The sequence below is a fragment of the Chrysochloris asiatica genome, unplaced genomic scaffold (genome assembly GCF_000296735.1).
Source record: "Chrysochloris asiatica unplaced genomic scaffold, ChrAsi1.0 scaffold00003, whole genome shotgun sequence".
NCBI lineage: Eukaryota > Metazoa > Chordata > Mammalia > Afrosoricida > Chrysochloridae > Chrysochloris > Chrysochloris asiatica.
In genome coordinates, this window is record NW_006408521.1 from 17632907 (window position 1) to 17653601 (window position 20695).

Sequence of the window (20695 nt, forward strand, 5' to 3'; positions counted from 1 at the left end):
TCAAGCTCACCAGTTGCTCCTAGGAAACCTTATGCAGGGTCACTATGAGTCAGAACCAATTCGACGGCACTTAACAACAATGACAATCCTGAATTCTATCTCGATCACACTGGCTTCTACAGAGTCAGGCACTGCCCCCAGAGTAATAGTGGTAAGTGCTTCAGATTAGCGTTTGGTAGCTTTGTTGTTGTTAAGTGCCGTCGAGTCGGTTCCGACCCATAGCTTTAGAACTACCAAAATTAACACTTGTGCAAGTCAGGAAACTTAAGAATTTGATCATTCTTTCATCACCAATTAATGCTCACAGAGCAAGGGAAACTTACACTTATATTAGTGAGTCAATCATAAGCAGAAAGAGGCAGCCTCAAACCTACACCATTCTTGTGACATATGTCTATACTGTGTAAACCCTCAGAGACATGACTGGTTTTCTAGGGTCGACAGTCCTCATACTACACAAAGAGCCTTTTATTGCTCTTCTATCCTGCTAGATATATCTGTCTAGCCTCTCTCCACTTCTAGTGTTTTATGACTGATTACTGAAAATGAGCAAAATTTATTTACTCTATTGAAAAGAAATTTAAAAATACAATAAATGTTATGTTATGCATTTTTTAATTCTCATAGTTATTTACCAAAAAAAATTCTAACAAAGATCACAAAAGATCTCTGTTCATACCAAGATGAAATGAAATGAAATGAAAAAAAAAAGATGAAAGGAAAAAGAGAGAGTCTCATAAAAGGATTTTAATTATAATTCACACATAATCAATTTGATTTGCAAGTTATAAAAACCACAGGTAGTGTGAAACTTAAAAAAATAAACATGCACACACATATTCATTTTCCTCTTGCTTTCTCTAGCTCTGAGTACAATTATGATCATTAAGCAGGCATCTAAAAGCCCTTACTGTCCCTATAGTTGTATCTAATTTTCAAAACACTTTGTATACATTCTCTCATAACGCAAACCTAGAATCTGGGCTCTCTCTTTCTCTCCCTTTTTCCAGATCTAGAAAAAAAATACAGAATAAGTAACTTGACCCTGAACAATGATGGCAAAATAGGGTTTCAACCAGTATCTTCCTCAGTCCAAACTTAATTGACTGTCCACCACTATTTGTTCCCTTCCAGCTAATTAATTCTCTTTCTATACTAAAATCCACGTTAAGCCAATTTTTCATATTGAAGTACACAAAGCATAATCTTTTGACATCTGCAGATCACAACCCAAAATCACCAAAAAACAGAAACAAGTTCCAACTGCACAAGCATAATGCCTGTAGCAGCCCTTTAAAGGGAGAAAAATAAGGCAACCAATAAAGAAAGTTACTTATATAGGAAAATAGTGTCATTGTCAGAGGATATTGAAAAACATGACATTACTGAGCATATACTTTTGTATCAAGTCACTTCAAGGTCATCAAGAGTTTATATTGTAAAGCTAACCATCTTTCAAAAAGCAGTTTTGAAGTATACAGTTTATGCCATTAATCTTTTCAATAGCAGAGAAAACCTTCTATTTCCTAACAAATCCTTCTTTTAAATAGAACACAGATAATATGGCTTTGCTAGCATTCACATTGGTGGTGGTGGTGGTGGTGGTTACATGCCATGTTGTTGGTTCTGACTCATCGTGACCCTGGATAGGGTTTCCCAGGCTGTAAATCTTTATGGGAGCAGAAAGCCTTATCTTTCCTCAGGGGAACAGCTGTTAGCAGCCCGACTCGTAACCACTATGCTACCAGAGCTCCTGGCATTCACATTAACCATGTCATAATTGGTTCTGGAACTGTTTGTGGGGTTGGGTGGGCCTTAAGTGGTTTTGTATTAGAGTAGTAGTACAGAAACCAACTTGAGAAGAGTTTACAATTTTAAATATAGGTCATACTATTCTTACTCAAAAGCAAGCATAAATTAAGATGATTTATATTATTTCCTGAAAAGATAAGATCTTTGTTTTTATAAAAGGAGCATAGGCTGCTTGAAACATATTCTGTTTCCTCAAAATTTATGAGTAGGTATATATGTATATATTTAAATAACCTATATTCACATTAATTAATGTAGGGAATTTCTTTTTCTTCCTCTGTTACACATAATCTGCCAGCAAAATTAATGCTGAATTACACTTCATTTGACATATTCTGTTACTGAGCCCTGGTGTGGCACTGTAAGATAAACATTGGTCTGCTAACCGCAAGGCTGGCAGTTCAAACCCACCAAATGCTCTGGAAACCCTATACAGGGTCTCTATGATTAGGGACTGATTCAACAACACACAACAGTAACAAGACATATATACTAGAAAACACAAATTTTATTATAATTACCTGGTAGTGGGGAAAGAAAGTGAGAATAGAGGAAGAGATGCAGGAAGAAGGAAATCATCTGAGAATTTGTTTTTAAAAATTCACTAAATAAATATATTCAGGAAAATACTGGCAAGTGTTAAAATCAAGGGGTGGCATAAGTATCGTCACTGTATTTTCCTACCTTCACTTCTATAAGTGTAAAGTTTATTAAAAATGTAATTCCCAGGGTATATTATAAGGTCAAATGAAATGCACATTCATCCCAGTTCCTACATCTACTCAGTGCTCAGTAATGTCCTGGAGAAGTACAGTCAAAGAAGGAGGAACCTCTAGCTCAGAGGCAGACTGCTAAAGTTAAAATCTCAACTCTTACAGGTACTAGCTGCATGATCTTGAGCAAATAATGTAAACGTGTTGCTCCTCAATTTCTGTATCAGTATGATGAGGATAACAATAGTCTTCTGGTTCACAGGAGTTCCAGAGAAAAACTACATGCAAACTAAGTAGTAAATGTTGAATTATTACCTTACTATAGCAGAGGTTCCACATGATTCTGAGGGTAGCATCAAACAAAAGGGGAAATGACATTACACAGAAATCTGAGAATATTTCTATTGTAGTAAACTGCATGTTAGTAACCCATCTTATGATAGGCTATACCCAATCTTTGAGGTACCTTAAGACAGAAAAAAAGAATAGCAGTAATCTTAACCAAATATTTATGGGGGTTTTACTATGAGCCAGGCACTGTACTAAATGTAGTCTTTCATTTGCTATATTCTTATGAGGCAAGAAACTACTAGTATTACCATTTAACTCATGAAGAAATTAAGGGTCACTGTGTTTGTTCACTTATTTGTTCCAGATTATGAAGCTGATAACTGGCAGAGTTAGGATTTATACTCAAGCAATCTGCCACCATGGAGTCCTGGAGGCGCAGCCGTTAAAGTGCTCAGATAGGAACTGAAAGGTTAGTGGTTTAAATCTACCAGTCAGTCTGCCCGAGAAAGATGAGGTAGTCTCCTTCCATAAATATTGATAGCTTCAGAAACCCTATAGAGGCAAAGTGGCAGCATCAGTGGGCTCAAGTGTGGTAATAATTGTGAAATTGGCCCAGGACTGGGCATTGTTTCATTCTGTTTGCATAGACAGGGTCGCTATGAATAGATACTGATTCAATAGCACCTAACAACAACAACTGTATTATTGTTTGTCCCAAATAGAGTTCTTCAAAAGTTAAAAAAAAAAAAAAAAAATCCTACAGAGCAGTTCTACTGCTACAGGGTCAGTAGTAGCAGTGGGTTTACTTTTGAATCTGCCTCCAAAGCCTGCTGTGACAGAAAAGTATCCCACCTGAACTTGAGCAAGTCACCTCACATATTAGGCCTTTTATTTCAGATGAGAAGTTGTTGTTGGTACGTGCCGTGGAGTCAGTTCCAACTCATAGTGACCCTGTACAGGGTTTCCGAGGCTATAAATCTTTACGGGAGCAGAAACCCTCATCTTTCTCCCACGGAACAGCTGGTAGTTTTGAACTGCTGACCTTGCAGTTTACAGTCCGATTCGTAACCACTACGCTACCAGAGATCCGAGAAGAGGGGATGTTGTTGGAAAGTGCCATTGACTCAGTTTCGACTCACAGAGACCCTGTATGGGTTTCTGAGGCTTGTAAATCTTTGCAGCAGAGAGCCTCATCTAAGCCCAAATTCACTCCACATAGAAAACATCTCTGCTCTAGCCCTCTCTCATACCTAGACTTTTCTATCCATACAAATACCGAAGGATGCATAGGAATAATGCTGCTGGTGGAGCGCCTCACTGTTCTTAAAATCTTTTGGTAGCACATATATCATCAGGAGGCATTAATTCCATCAGTAAGACCTTCTGAATGTAATGCAAAGAGAATCCAACTCAAAATGAATTCCACCTGGTATCATCAGAGCTACAGGAAAGTTTAAAACACATATGGACAAAATTATCCAGAGCGTTTGACCCTGTGTTAAAGCTTATGCCATTCAGAACCTCAGTTTCCTCATTTATAGAATCAAAGTGACTTTTAAATATAAGTAATCCCTAAGGAAGCAGCCACCCCAGCCCAGGGAAACAAATCTTATCAGTATTGGGAAGAGGCAGAGTAAGGAAGCATGTGCAGTTTTGAAAAGCCACATTCAAATACAGTTACTGCTTTTGCAATATAAACCACAGAAGTAGAGCTCCAAAAATCTATCCTATTGTGCTAGCAGAAACTGGCACAAGAGACTGAAAAAGCATTGTAGGGGGTATAGATTTTTAAAAATGTTCTCAAATATATGTATAATAGAGATCTTTAATGAAAGCACCTTATAGCTCAAAGTATGTGAAATAAAAAATAAAGTTAGCATGTTACAAAATAAACTCTTCAGTTTGAAGGAAAAGATTGTATCTGCCAAAATACAAGTTTAAAAAAAAAACAAAAAAAAAGCATTAGGACTACTTATAATATTTTCCCCCTTATTTAGTAAAATGAAATGAATGCACAATCATGCAAAACTCTACACATAAGACTCAAGGTGTCTTGACTTTGTTTTATAAAATTATTTGATACTGTCATCAACACAAGCCAAGCCTGATAATATTATAAGCAAAAGCAAAATCGAGTTACTCCTCCTCTGGTTCTAATGTTGCTTTAAACATAGGAGCTCCATTTTACATAAGAAAATGAAATGGACCATAAAATGTACGCAATTCTACCTCAGGCCAAATACATAATGCTTAGTTTTCAATCAAAACACTCCTCCTACAAATCTTTTGGTCATTTTTGTCTACTCAAAGCACCACCAAGGATGAAAAGGCAAGAGACCAAATTCAATGCAGTCTACTCATTAGTATCCCAGTAAATGGTTTGCTGAGAAACAATTGACAACCCCCACACTACTACAAGGGAAAATTTTGTAGATTTACCCTTTCCATTTTCTATTTCAGGAGATAATTAATCAAAAGTTACCATTCAATTCTTAGAAAAAGAAAACTATGCCAGGGGTGGGGAACCACTGGCCCGCAGGCCTTAACTCACAAAGTCCACGACATCATCTGGCCTGGTCCTGTCAAGTAACCAAAGTTCCAGCAATCACACTGGGGTGAATTAATTAAATGTTTGACTAAATATAGCAGGTTAATTTTTAAGTTGATAATTTTGTATGGCCCACATATGATGTTATAAATATCTAAATGGCCCTTGGCAAAAAAATTTTCCCCACCCCTGGTTTATACCATCAGCTCTCAATCCCAAAACCTATCTAATAGATATTAAGTTATTCTCTAAGACAGGACTTGAATAGGGAGTATTAGAATAAAAAAGGAGACTGTTACAGAGAGGCTCTGCTACCAAATATAAACTCACTGCTCTACCCCTTCCAAATTTGGTGGTGGTGGTAGTGTGCCATGGAGTCGGTTCTGACTCCTAGAGACCCTATATAAGATTTCCGAGGCTGTAAATCTTTACAGGAGCAGAAAGCCTCATTTTTCTTTGGCAGAATGTCTGGTAGTTTCGAACTGCTGATCGTGAGCACAGCAGCCCGACTCATAACCACTACGCTACCAGAGCACACAGAAATTCCAGAAAGCAGATTCCTACATTTCTCTATCAAATGTATCCTATTTTGCAGTATCTCTTAATTTTGTTTAAATATACAATTCTTAGAATAAAGGTAAGAAAAACACCTAAATACTGAGATCCTCTCCATGCCTAAGAATTCCTGTGGACATTTAATGAAGTTATAGACACTCTCAATTAAAATCTCACATACAAACAACTTATGGTTTTTGTGGATCCCTCAGAACCGGTAAGGTTAAAAACCCTTACTCTGGCTGGCCTAGACAGACATAATGTTTCTCAATAATCTCGCCTCCTCCTTTATGGATTCGAGCCATCTTAAATGTCTGAAATGTAAACAAAATTAAGGTTCCAATTTTACACCTGTCGATTTAAACTACCTCTGTCAAATTGTCAGCTCAGCCATCTTTTAAACACTGCTCAAAAGATTTGCTTCATTTTCCTTGACCATCCAAATTGGATCTTGGCCTAAAGCCGCTCTCTTGTTTCCCCCCTTTCTTTTTAACTGAGCCTAGAAGCTGACAGCCAAGTCAATTTATAAGTGAAGGATGTGTTTCCGAGAGCAAAAGCCCCCAGTAAACACTTACCCTCACTACTCCTTTTCAGAACCACAGTGTCCAGGATATTGCCAACTGCTGTGGCAGTGGACCAGATTAGAGAGCATGAACAGAAATAAGGACACTCTCCATTCAACCTTTATGTCTGGGACACTTCCTGAGTTTTTAACTGGCATTTAACACCAAGACATAAGACTCATTTTTCATTAAAGTTGCAAGACTTTCACTTTGAGCAGTTTCAAATGGTGTAATTGATCTGCATTGTCTTCTTAAATAACCCAACTGCAGCTTTAAATATTTCAGTGCTAGCTAGCAAATAGACTCCATCGCAATATGGCTCTGAAGGTCGTGTCCTATTGTCTCTTTCCTCTGTAAAAAAAAAAAAAACAAACAACTTCTAAGTCCTATGTAACATAGGAAGGGTTACCTCCCTAGAATTTCCACTCTTCCATCCGGGTCCCTTACAGAGTTCCGGTGTTTATTGGAATCTCACACTCATAATTTTCCCAGTAGGGACAATATGCTGATTGCTATTGATGATTTCAGCACCTTAGTGAGTAATAATCACATGTGTTCACGTTAGTTTGAGCATATGCAACTGTCTGAAATGGTACCATTGGAGGACTGTCAACCTCTTTACTAGTAAAGCTAGGGTGATTTGGGAGTGGACATCATCACCTGAGATGTGTAGCTACTTGAATAGATAGGAATCTCATCAGCCTGGAACTATGTCAGCCCCCTGCCATACACCTGCAGTTTATCTTTTCAGAGAAGGTCACAGCAAAAGGCCCAAGCACAATGAAGGAGAAAATAAACTAAAAGAAAAAAGGCCCTTGCCTATCCAGTCAGGAAGCATTAATAGGATTCCTCCAGCAGTCAAAGTGTTCCCCACACCCGTCTGCCAGGAGTAGAACAGTCCCATTGAAATTGTAGCTTGAGGCGGCATAGAAGCTGAGTATGGCTACTTTTTAATAAACAAAACCTGGTGGGAGATTAAAGGGCAAGGAAGAGAGGCAAAGGGAGCAGGGTAGGAAGAAGGCGGGGGATAGGTACACCCAAGCATTACCTGAAATGGCAACAGATTGTTACCATTATCGGTCCGGAAAGCGTTATCTTCCATCCAGGACTTGGAGGTGAGCGGGGCCGCGCGGGGGAACTTGGGTGGCGCGATCACATTGCTGGAGAAGGGCTTTTTGAGCGGGGAGATGGGGTTGAGCGGCGAAGGCACCCCAACACCCACACCTACGCCCACACCGACCGCCCGGCGAGGGTCCCGGCCTGCCTGCAGGCCGCCCCACGGGTTGGACGGCGCGCTCCAGGCTGCGTTCACGCTCTGGTGCGTGTTCCAGCTGGACGAGGCGGATGAGGCGGCGGCAGCGGCAGCCGCGGCGGCAGCAGCAGAGGATGAAGACGGCTTGCTGGTCATGATGGGCTGGTGGCCGTATGCAGCTGTAGCGTTCCTCTGAGCGTACGGTGCCTGGCTGGGGCTGGCGGGTGACCGGCGCTGCTGCGGAGGCTGTGGCTGCGGGGGCTGCGCAGGCTGTGCCGGCTGTGGCGCGGGCGGCGGTGGCGGCTGCTGGTGGTGCTGGGTCTGTGCCAGGCCAATCTGTGGGGAGAACGTGCCTCCAAAGACAGGGTTGACGTGGTGCGGGAAGTTCTGGAAGAGCATGGTCCCGTTGACTGGGGTGATCCCCTGAAAGAAGCTGTCCTCCACTGCGTTTGTGGTGCCCGTGGACCAGGTGCTGCCGAAGGACGGCGACAGCGACGCGCCAGGAGCCGTGGGCTCCTGAGGTGGCGGCTGCTGAGGGGGCTGGTGGAAACTCAAGCCTGGCAGGAGCGGCGATTCCATCTGCATCTTGTCCGGACCGTTGGGGGCCGGTGGGGCCGCCGTGGGGCTGAGGGCCGGCACTGCGCTGTTGTCCTCTGACTTGGGGGTCTCTGAGGAGAGGGGTGTGGATGGGGTTTCGGCTGCACTGGGCTCGGGCTGGGGTTGCTGCTGCTGTTGCCGCTGCTGCTGGGGCTGGGGCTGGGTTTTGCTTTTGTCCATCAGTAAATCATCCTGCATGGTTTGCGCAGCTGAAATGGGAATAAAGAAAGAGGCGTTATTGTCATTGTGATCATTAATGCTCCTCGCTGAAGCGGGCGGGTGTTTTCCTTGCGAAAATCCACTGCCACCGCTACTAGCCAATTGCAATGCAAATCCGTAATCTCCCATTTAGAAGAACAGTTCGGACTCCAGGGGCGGGGGGAGCTCGCCCTAGGTCTCTAAAAATACTGTGATAGCGTCTTCAACCTTTCTGATGTCTTGGTTCCTTTTCTGTATTACTGAGAGATGTGCTTATAAGACAGAAAGACAGCAATTTCGCCACGTCTCTTTTCCCTTCACCGGAACTCAGAACGTTCACCCAGCAATGAGAAACTGATTCTGGTTCCTGTTTTTTCCCAAGCACCACCCTCCCCCAGTTATTTGCATACGTCAATAAATACTGCTGCGTCCTTCATCAAGGTTAAAAAGACTCTGTGCGTGCACAGGACCCTTTCTTCCCACTTCCCTGCTCGAGCACTTTAAAGAAACAGCAGTCGTATCCTTCTTGATTAGCTAACTGCCTTCTTGCTCTGATAATTGTTTCATTTAGCTGCAGTGAACCACAAGGAGGAAAATCCTTGGCATTTGTTAAGGAGGAGGACTCAGCTGCACAATTCTCTGGCCTCCCTGTAGCTGCAGCTACTCCATTTTGTAAGGAGACATTAAAAGAGAGAAAGAAAGAAAGATCGATCTTAAAGAAAAACTTGCTGAGATGTTTGGAAGCGTTGCTTCTTGGTACTCTAAGGTTTACTGTTTTACTGCTTGTTCTTCAATTTTATTGTCGCCAATTCTACCGCACAAGAGATTTCCTGCGATCTAGTGCTGCTTCAGGTCTCCACAAGAGCCTGAAAATGACTCCGCAGAGTGGAGAAATGCTTCTGGTTGGATTTGAGGTCAAGACAGAAAGCGAGCGAGACAGAGAGAGAGAGAGAGAGAGAGAGAGAGAGGGTGGGGGTGTGTGCGTGTGTGAGACTGTGAGATGGAGAATGCTTTTTAAAAAATCCCTCTGAGATTTACGTAGACAGTTAAAATTATTCTAGGTTGCCAGATTATAATTTTTAAATCCTCCTGCTGCTGTCTTGGTCACAATACTTTGGCAAATTTATAATCTACATCACTAGTATTTGCAGTGAAAGATTAAGATTTGAAAACCCTGTTACCATATGTTATCAAAAGTGTTAAAAATAGTGTAGTACAAAGCCCTGAATTCTCATTTATGTAATTATAGTGCATTGCCAACACTGCTTTATTTAGCCATATAAGGAGTGTATGGTATATTCCATTTCACATAGAAGAGCTATATTCACCTCAACCATACAGCATGTGTTTGTATTAAAGGACGGAAATCGTAATCATTGACCAGAGTTCCCTATGTGTAGTTATTACTGAGTGTGTCTCTTAGAACGTGTTATTTAAAATATGAATATTATAGAGCTGAAACTTCCTGAAACAAATATTTTGAAATATTAAAGGAGCACATAACCCAACATATAATTATTTTTAGACATAATTCAGTATTATTGCAACAAAGTTAATATATTTAATGCAATTGCTTAGTTCACTCAGCTATTTAGAGAAGTATCTTTCTCAGGAGCCTTGTAAAAGGGCATTCAGATACACAGAAACTGTCTTTTAGCCATTTTCTTGGTAATAACTGTTGTAAAATAAATATATTAAAAGTGGAGATGCTGCACTCTTAATTACTAAGGAAATGATGTCAGACCAAAACACAGAATAAAAAGTAGTTCGACTGTTTTATTAAAGCCTAGTTTTAAAATGATTAACTGGTATCTTCCATTTTAAAGTTTCATACACAGACTAAATAGTCGGCTCAGGAGCATGTTTCATAGCCACCCTACTCTCCTTTTCACTCCTCTGCCTTCTTTCCAACAAGCCCCCCCACACACACACACACATACATACTGAAAAAATAAAATATCATATGATATACATCATAAATTGCCAACTATTAACAATAAAACCTACTTTGGGTGCTTTTATGTTCTTCAGTTCCTTGGGTCTCAAACAATGGCTTTGATCAGTATAGTAAATTTATAAAATATGACACAAAGAGGCAAGTAAAGCTTGGGGTTCATACAGCACAAAGTTCTATTGCTACCAAAAGTAGTGATCATACAAAGAGATGTTTTTATAGTTGGTTAAAGCAGTGCTGCAGTAAACCACTGTAATCTGTGATTTGAGTTGCTTCTAGTGGGCTAGAATTGTTTTTTACAATAGCCGTATCATCATGGCTGCATTTGATTATAGCATGCATTTGATTATAATTTTAATATCACCCAGTTTTTTCGGTTGCTTGTATCTGCTTTGTGCTAATGCCTTCAGTTTAAACTACATGCTTTTGGTGGAAATATGAATGTTGTACTATGGGGAAAAAAGCCAAAAAGTAGGCTGGACTCAGAATATTTTTACAAAGGCTATAATTAATATTAATACACTTTTAAATTTAAGAATATTTATCAAATCAGGAGCACCTATTTCTCTTCTCAACACTCCTTAAAGATACAAATTTCACTTTCTGAATAAATTCACTGTCAAGGTCAAGACCCACCTTTAACAAATAAGGTCCTTTTAAACCAAAGGTAAGCTGTAGATTAAGATAACATTTACAAAGTACATTTGCAATGTTTCTCAGTTATTACCTTTATAGCTTTTTTTTTTTTGCTTATTTACAGAAAAGTCCGAGAAATATATACCTACTTCCCCTCCCCCCACCACACACAATAGATCTTCCTTTACACGAAATAACCCAATTTCAAGTAACAAATTCTTAATAGCAGTTACCTTTGAGTGTCCAGTTTTTAAGGATCGATAAAATTTTAAAGTGTATAGTATTTATTTTCTTCTTTCAGGTTGATTATGTGACCGCTCTGGCAAAAGCACTTTGACAACTGTAAGAAGAGAGGGCATGCGCACACAGGGAACTGTGGGGGCTGAAGTCCTTCACAAGGTACTCTGCCTGACTTCAGCATGTTGAGCCAAGAAAGGAGGAAGCCTCTCAAGTACTCCAAGGGGAAGAGGTTGCTCCCAGATTACAGTATATCCTCCTAACCAACCTAAATCACGAGTTGTTGAAATGAAAAGGGAAAAATAAACTGGTTTGTCAAGTTGATTTAAAAGGCATGGTTAAAAGAGAAACTGGATTGTAGGACTCGGAATAAATACATCCAGCAGAGCTACCTTAAATGGTATTAGAATGGTAATGATGGGGTAGCCAGCGAAAGGATCTCTACTAGAGCTACAGAGATTGGGATGGGGAGGGAAAAGCTAGGAATGGAGGATCGCTGAGGAAAGATACAGACCTAAAATTTGTCCATATTTAAAAGAAACCTTGTAAATGCTGAATGAAAAATACATTAACATTAAATTATTTTAATTTTGCAGTTCATACAACACAAATTAAAAATAGAATTGTCAATTTTTTTTTACATTTTATCCATCAAGATTTCTTTTCATTTGAATTTTCAATTAAGGCACAAATCATTTATTTATTTATTTACAAATAATTTATTTTTAAGATTCTACCTGATATGCTGCATATCAACTCATCTCTTCATTTTTAATTATTAAAAGGAATTATTCATACAATGGTCATAAAATACACTTCTTTCTATCTAAAAAAACTAAAATACAATTTGGTGGAATATTAAAGTGCTTATCATTTTACTGGCTAGGGCAGTGACTTTTTTCAAGACAAAAAGTAGATACTGTCTCCGTTAAAAAAAACTTTCGTGTGTTTTTTTTTCTATCTTTACCTCCTAACTCCAAAGCTGGAATCTCACAGTTTATTAGCATCTACTGTTATTATTTATGGCTTTGAAAACAATAGTTCAATTCTGAGTTTGCTCAGGCAAGCAGAGGATACTATTTCCTGTGGGATTTGGTTCAATGCCATTCACACAAGGGGTTCAAAGTCAATGTCAGTTGATGACTATGCTGATTGAACTTGGTACTAAAAATCTTAAGTATCATTTAAAACTGTCGTAATTTTCTACTTCCCTTCTTCAGCAATTAGAACTAAAGTATTCCCAGAGGACACTAATTTGCAGCATTTAGCAGTCTTTGCTTCTACTTATTTCTAAGAATAAAACTGAAACTGACCATTCCAAAGAGAAAAAAGTGGAATGAATCTGTCAAAGGCTCTGCATAAAACAACTAATGGTTACTTATCTCTTCTGTGACTTTAACTTATAGTTCCCATTTTTTCTCTTCCTTTGCCTTCCTTTAGAAAGTTTCATTTCTGCTATATTCACCATTCTAGAGTCTGCAAGGATCAACACAAGATTAATCTTATCCCTGAAGATTTTCCTGACTTCCCAAACTTATACTATATTTTCAAGTACTCTAAGTAAAAAAAGATTTTTAAAATTTATTTGATTTGGTATGTTAAGATTAGTTTGTAGTCACATTGAGTTGTACAGAAAAAAATTTTTAAATACTAGACGTATGGTAAGAATTGTATGTATATTAATAAGTTAAGGAGTCCCTGGGTCGTGCTTATCAAGCTTGGCCGCTGTTTGAATCTACTCATTCATGCCTAAGATGAAAGTCCTGGAGATGGAATTCTGAAAAATCATCAGCTGAAAACCTTGTGGAGCACAACAGTTCTATTCTGACACACATGGAAGTGTCATGAGTCAAAACCAACTCCATAGCAATTGATTATGCTAAGATTTTACTGGTAAAATAGAAATTTTTAAGTTATTCAAGTATGCTTGAAAATGATTTGCTTGGGCATTCATTAACCCATGTGCAATTCTAATAATTTACACATGAAGAAAGATAAACTTTGGCCCTGACCCTTGATAAATGATAATAATTAACACTGTCTAGTTGGTATGGACTTGATGACACCTAACAACAACAATGCTTAATGGAATTTTTTTGCATTTGAAAATGAAGCCATCTCTGCCTTGCCTTTTGTAAAATGAGTATTCAATCCAACTAAAAGGAAAATGTCTGAAATTAGAAATAGGCCACTGTCACTGAGTTGATTCTGACTTCTAGTGACACTATCTAGAGTTTCCAATACTGTGAATCTTTATGGGACCAGACAATCTTGTCTTTTCTCTGAGTAGCAGCTGGTAAGTTTGAACTACTGACTTCACGATTAGCAGCCCAATGCCTAACCACTAAGTTGTAAATGAAGATCAAGAAAACAATTTAGAGGACTCTAAACAACAATGAAGTCCTTCTCTACTGAAATCATGTTTGTTATTTCATGAGAAAGGGTTCATTTTCTGAAATTCAGGTCACAGTACTTAACTGCTTAACTCTGGACTGCTAACTGCAAGGTCAGTGATTTAAACCCCCCAGCAGCTCTGGAAAAGAAAGATGAGGCTGTGTTGCTACAGAATTCATGGTCTCAGAACCCCTAAAGAGCAGTCCTACCCTGTTGTACTCACTATGAGTCAGAATTGACTTGCTGGCAGGGATTTTTTTTTTAAATATATATATCTTCCTTTTCTTTCCTACTTACATCTTTGACATGGTGCTTATAAAAATGCTGTGTAGTCTTGTGGGTAATCCATAAATTGTTGCCAAATGAATGGATAAATAAATAAAAAAGGATGGATGAAGCAGGTTTTTTGTTTTTTCTAAAACAGTCAATCTTTCAGTAAAGCTATTCTCCATTTGGAAGAGCAATTAGTTCTCTATCAGCTTCAAGAATGGACATGAGGGGGCGTTAGCATGACAGAAAAAGATTTTGGCTCTTATGATATTCAACAGTATGTACATCATTTGATTATCATCCTGAAATAACATTTATTAAGCTCTAATTAACACGAACTTTGTTCCCATCTAAGAGTTTACAATTTAATATAGACATCCAACTCACCTCTCCTCAGACGCTGCATCTCCAAGGTCACTTGAGTATAATGTACAAAGGATGCTTTGTCAGTATTTATCTTGCTTGACCTTGCAGTAATACCAACATAACTGACCATCCAAAACACCAAACACACCGCAATCGAGTCAGTTCCGACTCACAGTGGCTCTGTACAGGGTTTCTGAGTCTGTAAATCATACGGGAGCAGAAAGCTTCATCTTTCTCCAAGCTGATAAGTGTGAACTGATGACCCTGCAGTTTATAGTCCAAAGCTTATCCTACAGCACCACCAAAACAACGATTAAATGATCATGCTTTCTGGAAATAGCATCTTCATTTGGCTGCCTTCATGCTGTTCTTTCCTGGTTTTCTTACATTTGGGGTTGCTCTCTGTCATCTTTGCTAACCGACCTAAATATTGAGTTCTTCAGGGTTCTGCATTAGTCTCTTCGCATCTCACTTTATATGAGTTTTTGTTCACAATTGTAAGCAAAGGATCAAGTCTGTCTTACTGACTACAATATTCCTAGCTCTTAACACTGTACCAGGCACAATAAATTTTTGTTAAAATTACATTTATATGCAAAGTGCCAAGAATGGTCAAGGCAATCTTGAGGGAAACAAACAAACAAAACTAGAGGACTTAAACACTGGCAGATATCAAGACCTACTTACTATAAAGCTATATTCATTAGAGTATATGTTTATTGGCACAAGGATAAGGAAATAGGCAAATAGAACAAAAACAGATGCATACCTGCATAGCCATATGGTTTATAAAAAAAAATTGACATGCTTTTCCCTAGTGTGACTCCATCCTGCGCATCTGTTTTCAGTACCAACAAGCTAGATTATCTGCACCCTTCTTCTCTCTCACCTAAGTGCACACCATCGCCCCATGGAAGATTCAGTGGATATGGACAAAAAGCCCTCTGAGGCCCCAAAATTCTTTTCAGTTGTGAACTAAAAGCTGATATAAGTATCACTTTAAGGTGGATTATGAAAATGAGCACCAGTTATCTTTAAGAAGAGTCAGTTTAGGGACTGGTGCAAAGGATGAATTGCACATTGTTGAAGCAGAGGCAATGAATTATGAAGGTAGCCCAATTAAAGTCACACTGGCAACTTTGAAAATGTCTGTACAGCCAAGGATTTCCCTTGGGGGCTTTGAAATAACGTGATAGAGATGAAGGGCGGTTTGCTGCTACTAAAAAGTGGTCTTACAGTTGCAATGTGGCTTAGGGCCTGTGCATGTTAGTGGACAGCACTTCATAGCTGTAGAGGAAGATGCAGTCAGATGATGAAGAGGAGGAAGATGTGAAACTCTTAAGTATATCAGAAAAGCGGTCTGCCCCTGCAAGTGGTAATAAGGTTCCATAGAAAAAAAGTAAAACTTGCTGCAGATGAAGAAGATGATGATGACGAGGATGATGATGATTTTGATGATGACGAAACTGAAGAAAAAGTTCCAGTGAAGAAATCTATATATATAGGAAACTACTGTTAAAAATGCACAAAATTCAAACCAGAATGAAAAAGACTCAAAACCAAGATCCAAAGGTCAAGAATCCTTCCCAAAACAGGAAAAAAGACCTAAAACACAAGAAAGACCTAGTTCTGTAGAAGATATTAAAGCAAAAATGCAAGTAAGTATAGAAAAAGGTAGTTGCCTTCCCAAGGTGGAAGCCAAATTCATCAATTATGTGAAGAATCATTTCCAGATGATAGACCAAGAGGCTACTCAAGCTCTCTAGTGGTAGGGGAAGTCTCTTAAAGAAAATAATTTAAACAGTTTGTTAAAAATTTCCATCTTATTTCATTTCTGTAACAGTTGATATCTGGCTGTCCTTTTTTATAACGCAGAGTGAGAATTTTCCCTACCATGCATGATAAACGTTGTCCTAGTTCCTATGCCAAGAATGTGTTGTCCAAAATGCCTGTTCTTAAAAGTTTTTAAAGATGGAGCTCCACCCTTTGCTTAGTTCTAAGTATGTATGGAATGTTATGACAGGACATGGTAGTAGCAGTGATCAGACGAATGGAAATGGGGAGACAAAAATATTCATGTGAAATAAGCTCAGTGCGAACTGCAAGGTCAGTAGTTTGAAACTACCAGCTGTTCCACAGGAGAAAGATGAGGCTTTCTGCTCCTGTAAAGATTTACAGCCTCGGAAACTCTGTACAGGGTCCTTATGGGTTGGAATCGACTTGACGGCACTTAACAACAACAACAACAAAATAACATTGCAGTGGGTGAAAAGATAGTCTTCTCAATAAAAGAAAGCAGAGTCAACTGAATACCCATATGACAAAAAACGAGACCTTCACCTTTATTTCATACACAGAATCAATTTCATTTGTATGGTAGGTATGTGCCATGGAGTCGGTTCCGACTCATAGCGACCCTGTACAGAATTTCCGAGGCTGTAAGTCTTTATGGGAGCAGAAAGCCTCATCTTTCTCCCGTGGAACAGCTGGTAGTTTTGAACGCTGACCTTGAAGTTCGCAGCCCGATTCATTTATATAGTGGGTCTAAATATAAAAGGTAAAACAATAAAGTCTTAAAAAAAAAAAAACTTAAGAGAATTATCTTCATGACTTTGAGGCGGTTGTTGTTGAGAAGTGACATCCAGTCATTTCCCAGTCTTAGCGACCAGAGAGCTTGAACCACCACCCTTGCAGTCCAGCACATTAACCCTCAGCACCACACCAGGACTCCACACCATGACTTTGAGGTGGACAACAATTTTTTAAAGCAGATCACAAAAGCAATAACCACCAAAGAGAGGCTTAATAATCAATTAAGTTAATAACATCTGTTTACCAAAAGATAATTAAGAAAGTAAACAGTCATAGATGGAAGACAGTATATAATACAAACACAGGGTTTTGTTGGTTTTTTTTAACTAAAATACCTGTAATGAAGATATATAAAGGACTCTTACAGATCAATAAATAAAAGGAAGATATGCCAAAGAAAATTGTATAACTATGAATTCGGCTAATTTTAACTTTCTCCAAATACACAGGCTATTGGAAAGAAACCTATAACGTCTATCTCCACTTCCTCACTTCCAGCAGATTCTCCAACCTACTGCAGCCTAGTTTCTGCCACTATCATCCCACTACAATGGCTCTTACTGTTGATCTAAGTTCAGCAATGACAGGTGATACTTTTTAATTATTATTTTTTAAAAAGATTACAATTACCTCACTAATCATCAGGAAAATAAAAATTAAAACCAGAGAGACTAAAATTGGAAGGTCATAAAATATGAAGCATTAGCAAGGACATGGAGAGTGAGAATATAAAACAACCATAATGAAAAACCATTTAGCAGTGTCTATTAAAGCTAAAGAGTCCTGGTGTGTCACTGTGGGTTAATGCACTAGACTGCAAAGTCATTTTGAACCACAAGGTCAGTGGTTTAAGCTCACTAGTCACTCCTAGGAAACCCTATACAGGGTCGCTATGGGTTGGAACCGACTCAGTGGCACTCAACAACAACAATATTAATGCTAAGGAGTCCTGCTGTGGTGCTGTAGGATAAGTACCAGACTGCTGGGTTGGTTTGAATGATAAGGTTGTTGGTTCAAACTCACCAGCTGTTCCTCAGACTCTCTATACAAGGTCGCTATGAATAGGAACTGACTCCATGGCACTTAATAAATTAACAACAATTCTATTAAGAGAATACTTTTACAGTAGAATTTATAACAGATTCATATAATAGAATACCATAAGGCATAGATAATGAATAATCTCAAACTCTATAGAACATCGATGATTGTGTAAATACAATGCTGAGTGAAAGAAGGCTGACACAAAAGAGTGCTTACTACAGAATTCTATTTATATAAATGATTAACCTAATTCATGGTGTTAAAGTCCTATTGTGGCATTTTAAGAAAAGCACTGTACTGTTAACTAAAAGGTTGGTGGTTCAAACCCACCAGCCACTCATCAGAAACTCTATACAGGTTCACTATGAGTCAAAGACATTAACAACAACATTGTGTTAAAAGTCAGCACATTGGTTATTTTGTAGTGAAATAATGACTGAAAAGGGACATAAAAGGGTCTATTTCTTGAACTGGATAGTGTTACATAGGTGTGTTTACTTTATTAAAAATTCTGGAAACTGACCTGCAGAAAAAAGCAGACTATTGCCTCTTTGAGTTTCAAGCAAGTTGGTTTCTTTGGAGGCATCAAGGCAAGACAACTCAGCCCATCCTGGAAAACCCCCTTCTAGGACTAAAAGGTAAAGGGAACCCATGAGCAGTCTACTATGTTTGCAGTGACCACTTGGGCCTAACTTGTGAGTGGAAGTGGGAGAAATGTAGCAATGAAGAAACAGACTGAATTTGGACATGTTCCATTGGCATCCACTGACCATGAATTGAGAGAAAGAAAAGGATGGGCTGGCTGGTCTGAAGTTTAGTGAGTTGTGTGAACTCCTCAGCTCATTTGCACTTGACCTAGCTCCTGGGGGCTACTAGGGTTAAGAGTGAAGGAGTCAGCTAATCTGAAGTACAAGGAGGTGTGTCCGAATGATAAAGATGTTTGAAAATGTGAACACGTATAAATTGCTACAATTTGATGAACTGGACTTTTGGTTATGTATGCAGTCACTTAAAATTCCAACTGGAATAGAAGACTTTTCATATCAAGGAACATGATTGCCTCCTCAGTGTACTGGGTTGTTGTTGTGGGGGTTGTTAAGTGCCACTGAGTCGGTTCCAACTCATAGAGACCTTGTATAGGGTTTCCAAGGAGCAGCTAGTGAGCTTGAACCACCGATCTTCTGGTTCAAAACCGACCTTGCAGTCTAGCGCATTAACCCACAACACCACACCAGGACTCTAGCTAGGTTAACAGGAATGGGAAAGTTGATGTTGGTATCAAAAATGGGGGACAAGGCTATAAAGGTATAAAATGGTCTACAAGCTTTCATGGGTGTGCTTAGTATCAGAATGAGGGGAGTAAGATAGAATCGCCACTGAATAATTTTCCTCTTTTCCAGATAGATCTTATGAAAGGTGGTAGGGGATGATACTGATAAGAGTTTATGATTCAATTGTGGTAAGTGTGAGCAGGATTAACTGACTGTCACAACTGTAGTTGTAGAAAATGTTAACTAAAAGAGGGGAAGTAGTTAAATCTTTTATTTCAAGAACAGATGATCCCAGGACCATCAATAAGGAAGAGTATGAGTGTAGTATGAGATCCCTACCTAGAAAAGTAACAAAGCAGAGATGGTGGCACACGCAGTGGCATGAAGAGAGAGAGCTCAGCAACAAGCTAAATCCATGGACTGAGTAAGGCAATATGGCTGCAGGCAGGAAGCTGACTTGAAGAATGTGCCTTTGAGATATTCAAACGAATATATATTTTTTGTTTTGTACATGTACATCAAATATTTTTGCTTTGTTCATTTGTGAAATATAAGATGTAAATGGGGAAGCACAGGGAGGAAGCAAGATGAAACGAAGTGTATTGTCTATAAACCTTCATTCAATTCACAATAAAAAGTTAAAAAGTAAAACTAAGTAAAATTCAGGAAACTGAACATGTGATTTGTGTACTTGTGTACATATGTTAATACTTTCATACATCTTACCAAATATATACTTGTACTGGAAATGTTAATTGTCTTCTGTAAGATAAAGTAAAAGCAAATAGCACAATCTGGATATCTAGGAAGGTTGAGTTGTCTGGTTCATGTTCATCTGAGCTAGAAAAATAAACCAGAGGGCTCCCTATGTGCCAGACTTGTGCTAAAGGTACCCCTAGGTAATCTAGAAAGCTTCTAAAATTGCTAAAGCCTAAAGCGGTTTATCAGAAGAATGTTCTCAGACTGGATCAAAAGAAGGGAGAGCAAAAGATGAGCCAGGTGACGCAGATGTGGTTTGGTGGGCAATATAAAGAACACATGGGGTTGTTTGTTTCTCACTTCTCTACCTAGTAGTCTTAGGTTCATTCATTCCATAATTTTATAAAGGACCTCCTAGTTACAAAGCAGCACCTCTCTCTTTATTGGCCTTGTCATCTAAGAGAAAAAAACTAGCAGGCATCAATGCTCTCAATTTCCCAGTTGCCCTTAACCAAATCTGCACACACATACATATCCTTTACAAATTTATCCATAGTTCCACCAATACTTACTTTCCTCCTTTCTCAGAAAAAGATGTGTCTCCTTATAAATCCATAGCCACACTCACTCTATACACAGAGTAGACAGGGATGGACAACTTGGACACTGGCTACTCAAAATGGGGGGGGGGGGGGGGGGGGGG

The 20695-nt window shown here is 39.0% G+C and overlaps 1 protein-coding gene and 1 pseudogene across 3 annotated transcripts in view; one reads left to right on the forward strand and one right to left on the reverse strand.

Moving 5' to 3' along the window:
• The window catches only part of CPEB3 (cytoplasmic polyadenylation element binding protein 3), a 298968-nt gene that overhangs the window by 218206 nt on the left and 60067 nt on the right, over positions 1–20695 (reverse strand). The window contains exons 1-2 of one of the 3 annotated variants that reach the window (XM_006831139.1): positions 11353–11380; positions 7531–8540 (exon numbers count right to left, since the gene is read on the reverse strand). In XM_006831139.1, the coding sequence (XP_006831202.1) occupies positions 7531–8529 (999 nt within the window). In that variant the 5' untranslated portion in view covers positions 8530–8540; positions 11353–11380. Of the gene's footprint in view, positions 1–7530; positions 8541–11352; positions 11381–20695 lie in introns of those variants that run through there. The other 2 variants (XM_006831138.1, XM_006831137.1) reach the window with 2 other exon arrangements.
• On the forward strand, positions 15297–16152 carry LOC102813463 (annotated as a pseudogene).